General features: G+C 39.9%; 1 protein-coding gene across 2 annotated transcripts; it reads left to right on the top strand.

Moving 5' to 3' along the window:
* The first annotated feature begins 415 nt into the window (after window positions 1-415).
* LOC125211286 (ARF guanine-nucleotide exchange factor GNOM-like) lies at window positions 416-6,531 on the top strand. 2 transcript variants are annotated; one of them, XM_048111016.1, is made up of 3 exons: window positions 416-539; window positions 1,496-2,264; window positions 2,707-6,531. In XM_048111016.1, exons 2-3 carry the CDS (start codon window positions 1,530-1,532, stop codon window positions 6,304-6,306), a joined length of 4,335 nt encoding a protein of 1,444 aa, XP_047966973.1. In that variant the 5' UTR covers window positions 416-539; window positions 1,496-1,529; the 3' UTR covers window positions 6,307-6,531. The 2 variants fall into 2 exon arrangements, with proteins under 2 accessions (XP_047966973.1, XP_047966972.1); XM_048111015.1 differs by having other exon boundaries at window positions 439-543.
* Window positions 6,532-7,359: the final 828 nt, after the last annotated feature.

Genomic DNA, 7,359 nt, shown 5'->3' with positions numbered 1-7,359 from the left:
AGTGGTGATTTTGATTGGAATAAACAGAAAAGGAAAAGTGGTCATCTTGAATGAGACGGAACGGATATTTCAACCTTCCTTGAAACAATAAAAATTACTACGCCATTACTACTTAAACCATTTTTTAAAAACACTAGTAATAAAAATTATTATTACTAGTTTGGACATAAGTAAGAAATACTATTAAAGTTCAATACTCAATTTTCCACCTTTTTTCACATTTACGTTTCGATGAAATATCAGTTAAATATTCAAACTTTCAAATTTAAATATTTATGTCCCAAATAAGGAGGTGACAACAGAGTTTTCTAGAAGGAACGGCGTCGTTTGTACCAAAAACAAGCTTTCTCTTTTCACTCACCTTTTCCCATTTTTAAATTTTTTTTTTAATTTCTTATCTCCGCCTTTTTCCTCTCTAATTTTCCGTCTTCATAATTTTGTCAACAGAAATCCACCGGCGGTTCACTTCCTCAAATATCGCCGCCGGAAACCAAGATTTCCGCCGTCGAAGCCTCGGATCTACTCTGCACTACTCTTCTGTACGTGAGTATACGCACAATCATTTCTTTGATTTTCTGCTTTATTAGGAATTAGGAACTCTGGTTTGAGTATCACATTTATTGAAGAATTTATGTTTCATTACGGGAATTAAGATGTCAAACCTTACTTACGTTTGTCACTGCTCTCTATATTGTTTGGATTTAAGTAAGAGTTAGTAATATTGACGTTTATCATGGAATGTGAGTGATTTTGCGATCGGTGATTCCTCAATCGATGGAGGGAAGTGTATCTACAATAGCTAATATTAGCGGTTAAAATGTTGTTTATGATTCGATTCGATGCAATTAGCAATAGCAATACTTTGGAGGGCGTGGACCACCATTTGACTGCTGAATTTCAACTTGTAAAATGGTTTCAGATGCTTAGAATTTTGGTGCTTCAGTGTAGTGGAGTTGATAGGCGTGGATCACCAAGTTCCAACTAACATCTGTTGCATTGTTTGGAATAATTTTATCAAATTATCTAAAATGGCCAATACTAGTCAATCAGCATGCACCAAAATATTAGGGGAAATGTGGATTTATTCATTTCTTGGATTCAAATGCACAAGTTTTGATTGTTGCTGCACTTCCTGTATTATGATTTCCTGCAATTCTCTCTAGGATTAGTTGCGGTATAGGGTGTTGAAAAATAACTTAGTTTGGTATGTTGCTTAAGCAATAATTGAAGCTGTGATAATGGAGCATTATGTATGGGATTAGGTGTGGGTAGAACATTTACTTCTGATGCTGTACTACTTTTGCATAAAAAAGTTGTATCCCAGTTTTAAACTCATATGCTATATACGGGCAAGGAAGATATATTTTTAAGCCTTTGTTTATAGCCTTATATTGCTTTTCAAATATCACAATTCTTGTATTTCTGAAGAGATGGCATTCTTGGTCTGCTGAATATCCTAATTCAGTTTCAATCACGTTTTCTTTTACTTGATCAGATTACTTGTTGAAAGGTGAAACTTTCTGTTAGTAATGGGACGTTTAAGGTTACAATCTAGTATTAATGCAATTGAAGAGGAACCAGAGGACTGTGAGGCTACCTCTTCCACTAAGGCTACGATGGGATCTATGATTAATTCAGAGATTGGAGCAGTACTGGCAGTCATGAGAAGGAATGTGAGATGGGGAGGTCGTTATGTATCCGGTGAAGATCAGTTGGAGCACTCTCTCATTCAGTCTCTTAAAAACTTGAGAAGACAAGTGTTTTCATGGCAACATGACTGGCGATCAGTCAATCCTTCCTTGTATCTCCAGCCATTTCTTGATGTGATTCGGTCAGATGAAACAGGGGCTCCAGTTACTGGTGTTGCATTGTCATCCGTGTACAAGATTTTGACTCTTGATGTACTGGATAAAAATACAGTCAATGTTGATGATGCCATGCATCTGGTAGTTGATGCAGTTACGAGCTGTAGATTCGAGGTAACTGACCCTACATCTGAAGAGGTTGTATTAACCAAGATACTTCAGGTTCTATTGGCTTGCATGAAAAGTAAAGCATCAGTGATGTTGAGCAATCAACATGTGTGTACCATTGTGAACACCTGTTTCCGGGCAGTACATCAAGCTGGTGCAAAAGGAGAACTCTTGCAGAGGATAGCTCGTCGTACAATGCATGAACTTATTAGATGCATTTTTTCGCACCTTCCAGATGTTGACAATACAGAACGGTCAATAGTTAAGGGAGGCAGTTCTATAAAAAATGAGGTAGTAATTTTCTTCAATCTTTCATTTGATTGTTAACACTGGAGAGGAACCAGAACGGTTGATAGCTTGTGATTGATCTTTATTAGTTAGGTTTATATCCTGTAGTCAGAGATTTTGATATCTCAGAAGGTTGAGAACCTCAAATGTTGTTTTCTGGTCTATTATATTCATTTGGGTGTCACTTGGACAAAAAGAAAGATAAGACTGATGCAGTTGGAGTTATAAGGACACTGTCCCACTGGATAAATTTTCTTTGGATAGGCTGATAATGTTCTCTCTGATTTGCTAACTTCAGAGTGCATCTGTGCTGTATCTACTTGTGATGCTTGTCGCTCAATTAGCAGTATTGATATGTGTAGGTCTTCGTGGGGATTGATCACTGATGCTTTATTTGTTCTGTTTTCTCATTACATTTGGAACCTTCCATGTTATTTTGTAACAGGCTGCTGCACATGATCCTGATTACAGTTTCATCAGCAAAGCAGAAAATGGCAGTGGAAATTCTGAGTATGATGGTCGACTCTCCACTGGAGTTTTGAGTTCTGCATCTGGCCATGTGAACAGTATGATGGATGAGAATAGTGCCAGGGGTGACAATGGGAAGGATGTAGTTCCATATGATTTGCATTTAATGACAGAACCATATGGTGTACCCTGCATGGTTGAAATTTTTCATTTTCTTTGTTCATTGCTTAATGTCGCTGAGCATACAAGAATAGGTCTGAGAGAAAATTCGATATCATTTGACGAAGATGTGCCTCTATTCGCATTAGGTTTGATTAACTCAACAATTGAATTAGGTGGCCCAGCTATACGACAGCATCCCAGATTGTTGAGTTTGATACAGGATGAGTTATTTCGTAACCTTATGCAGTTTGGGCTGTCAATGAGTCCCTTGATTCTTTCTATGGTCTGTAGCATTGTTCTTAATGTATATCAGCATTTGCGCACTGAGCTGAAACTTCAGCTTGAAGCGTTCTTCGCATGTGTGATTTTGAGACTTGCACAAAGCCGATATGGAGCTTCATACCAGCAGCAGGAGGTTGTAATGGAGGCACTAGTTGATTTCTGTAGGCAAAAATCCTTCATGGTAGAAATGTATGCAAATTTAGATTGTGATATAATGTGCGGCAACATGTTCGAAGAACTTGCTAATTTGTTGTCAAAGAGTGCGTTTCCAGTGAATTGCCCTCTCTCCAGCATGCATATTCTTGCCCTAGATGGTCTGATTGCAGTGATCCAGGGAATGGCTGAGAGGATTGGGAATGGATCAGCTGGTTCTGATTCTAATCCTGTAAATCTTGAGGAGTATACACCGTTCTGGATGGTGAAATGCGACAATTATAGTGATCCTGATTATTGGGTCCCTTTTGTTCGCCGAAGGAGGTACATAAAAAGAAGATTGATGATCGGAGCTGATCACTTCAATCGGGATCCAAAGAAAGGGCTAGAATTTCTCCAAGGAACACATCTGTTGCCCGACAAACTTGATCCACAGAGTGTAGCTTGCTTTTTCCGCTATACAGCTGGACTAGATAAAAATCTCGTTGGAGATTTTCTTGGGAATCACGATGACTTTTGTGTCCAAGTTCTCCATGAATTTGCAGGAACATTTGATTTTCAAGACATGAACCTTGATACTGCATTAAGGCTCTTTCTGGAGACTTTTCGGCTGCCTGGGGAATCTCAGAAGATACAAAGGGTGCTCGAGGCATTTTCTGGGAGATACTATGAGCAATCACCTCTAATTTTAGCTAATAAGGATGCTACCCTCTTGCTGTCTTATTCGATCATCATGCTTAATACCGATCAGCATAACGTACAGGTGAAGAAAAAGATGTCAGAAGAAGATTTTATAAAGAATAACAGGCACATCAATGGAGGCAGTGACCTACCTCGTGAGTTCCTCTCTGAGCTCTATTACTCCATCTGCAAGAATGAGATCCGCACCACACCTGAACAAGGAGCAGGTTTTGCTGAAATGACTCCTAGCAGATGGATTGATTTGATGCACAAGTCCAAAAAAACCCCTCCATTCATAGTTGCAGATTCCAGAACCTACCTTGACCATGATATGTTTGCAATCATGTCTGGTCCAACAATTGCTGCTATCTCTGTGGTATTTGATCATGCAGAATATGAGGATGTTTACCAAACATGTATAGATGGATTCTTGGCTGTCGCTAAGATATCTGCCTGTCATCATCTTGAAGATGTTTTGGATGACCTTGTTGTGTCTCTATGTAAGTTCACAACACTCCTGAACCCCTCATCTGTAGAGGAACCTGTTCTGGCCTTTGGTGATGATGCAAAAGCTAGAATGGCCACGGTTACAGTTTTCACTATTGCAAATAGGTATGGAGATTTTGTGCGTACTGGTTGGAGAAATATTCTGGATTGCATCTTAAGATTGCACAAGCTTGGCCTTCTGCCTGCTCGTGTGGCCAGTGATGCAGCAGATGATACGGAAATGTCATCTGATCCAGGACATGGGAAGCCTCTTACAAACTCACTGTCTTCTGCTCATATGCAAACGATTGGTACACCAAGGAGGTCCTCAGGCCTTATGGGTCGATTCAGCCAGCTTGTGTCTCTTGATACTGAAGAGCCAAGGTCTCAGCCCACTGAACAACAACTGGCTGCTCATCAACGGACGCTTCAGGCGATCCAGAAGTGCCATATTGATAGCATCTTTACTGAGAGCAAGTTCTTGCAAGCTGATTCCTTATTGCAGCTTGCACGGGCTCTTATATGGGCTGCTGGACGACCGCAGAAGGGAAATTCCTCGCCCGAGGATGAGGACACTGCAGTGTTCTGTCTGGAACTGCTGATTGCAATTACTTTGAACAACCGTGACCGAATTGGGCTTCTCTGGCCAGGTGTTTATGATCACATAGCAGGTATAGTTCAGTCAACTGTAGTGGCTTGTGCCTTGGTTGAGAAGGCAGTTTTTGGACTTCTTCGCATTTGCCAGCGACTGCTTCCATACAAGGAGAATCTCGCTGATGAACTTCTGAGATCACTACAACTGGTTCTGAAGCTTGATGCTCGAGTTGCCGACCAATACTGTGAGCAGATAACACAGGAGGTCAGCCGCTTGGTCAAAGCAAATGCTACTCACATCCGATCTCCAATGGGCTGGCGAACCATTGCTTCTTTACTTTCTATCACAGCCAGACACCCTGATGCTTCTGAATCTGGATTCGAAGCCCTCTCATTCATAATGGCTGATGGAGCCCACCTAGCCCCGGCTAATTTCGTACTTTGTGTGGATGCAGCTAGGCAGTTTGCAGAATCTCGCATTGGACAGACTGATAGATCGGTCCATGCTGTGGATCTCATGGCAGGATCCGTTTCTTGTTTGGTACATTGGGCCCAAGATGCTAGGGAAGCTATGTCCGAATCAGAAGCATCAAAATTGTGTCAGGACATCGGTGAGATGTGGCTGAGGCTTGTCCAAGGATTGAGGAAGGTTTGTCTGGACCAGAGGGAAGAAGTTAGAAACCACGCTCTCCTATCATTGCAAACGTGCCTGACTGGAGTTGACGAGATTTGCCTTCCTATTGGCTTCTGGCCACAGTGCTTCGAAATGGTGATATTCACAATGCTTGATGACTTGGCTGAAATTGCTCAAGGGAACCCTCAAACTCAAAAAGAATACCGGAACATAGAAGGAACGCTCGTTCTTGCCTTGAAACTGCTCACGAAAGTGTTGTTACATTTGCTCCAGGAGCTCTCACAACTGTCGAGCTTCTGCAAGCTGTGGCGCAATGTGATTGGCCGGATGGAGAAGTACATGAAACTCAAGGTTAAAAGGGGAGAGAAGGTTCAGGAGCTGGTCCCAGAACTTCTCAAGAACACATTGCTCGTCATGAAGATGAAGGGGGTGCTCGTCCCCACTAGTACCCTCGGGGGAGACAACGTGTGGGAGCAGACATGGTTGCACGTGAACAAGGCATTTCCATCTCTGCAGTCGGAGGTGTTCCCGAATCAAGATTCAGAGTCATTGCAATCTAATGAAGGCGAGATGGGTTCTGCCTAGACAGGTAGATGACATTGGTAGCTACCATATTGTGTTTATTCTGATGTTCATTTTTCGGAGTGAAATCTACCACAATTGTATCATTTAGACTTAGGCCGGTAGGTTAAATGTTTCCGATAAAGGCACAATTGGGCTTGATTTTGGTCTTCTCTTAGTAGGAAGTTTTTTTGCATTGTACAGAATGTGAAATTCTAAGTTTTATTTGAACTGTCACACTTTCTGGAATCTAGACTGTCGTCAAATCAAACATCTTTGCATGCCCATTTGCTCGTTTATTACTCTTTGAAAACAACTAACTAAAAATTAGACAAAGTTGTAAATGACGTGGATTTTAATGCACAATTGATAAAGTATGAGAGAGGGAGGGAGGGAAAAAGTGGCGAAAGTAGTGTTAGTGGGATTGTAGGATCCACGTTTAGAATAATGTGTAGTTAGAATAATGTGTTAGTATTCATTTAAAACTTTATGTAGTTAGAATTGGTCTATATTTGGTGGACAATCCAAAATGATAAAATTAGTCTATTTTTTTTGGACGAAAGTAGTATTTCTTTTTGGGCGAAAAAACAACTAACTAAAGTGTTGGAGTATTTCACTATACGGGATTATTGATAATTTTCTTATTTTTTCTTAATTTTTATTTATCAACTCTATACTTTTTTTGATATTATCAGTAATTAGAAATTTTATGGAGATTAAAGCTGATGGGTCATGGGTCCCTTATGTGAAAAAAAAAATTCAATCATTAAAACGACATTGATTTAATAGAAGGTAATTCTTCAGTAAATATATGAACTTTTGAGAGTGTTAGGTTTTTCTTTCAAACTTTAATGATAGTCTTGAATTTTATCAAACATATTTTTCGCTAATGTGCAACACTTTGTTTGAAACTTGGATAAGAAGCACATATCAATGTAACAAGCACATAGTGAGACGAGTTATCGATTTGAGTGATATTCAACTATTGAGATAAAAGAATTGTGTGATTGCACAATGTGTGCATATCACCTATAAATTGCAATTTTACTAGTACATTGAATTGTAAAAATATTGAAC

Source organism: Salvia hispanica, chromosome 3 (assembly GCF_023119035.1).
Source record: "Salvia hispanica cultivar TCC Black 2014 chromosome 3, UniMelb_Shisp_WGS_1.0, whole genome shotgun sequence".
NCBI classification, from domain to species: Eukaryota; Viridiplantae; Streptophyta; class Magnoliopsida; order Lamiales; family Lamiaceae; genus Salvia; species Salvia hispanica.
This window is presented reverse-complemented; position numbering and strand designations above follow the sequence as displayed.

Excerpts from the sequence above, each read along its gene's own strand:
- LOC125211286 (XM_048111016.1), top strand. The coding sequence starts at position 1,530 with ATGGGACGTTTAAGGTTACAATCTAGTATTAATGCAATTGAAGAGGAA. Across the intron at positions 2,265-2,706 it reads GCAGTTCTATAAAAAATGAG|GCTGCTGCACATGATCCTGA; the intron begins GTAGTAATTTTC and ends ATTTTGTAACAG.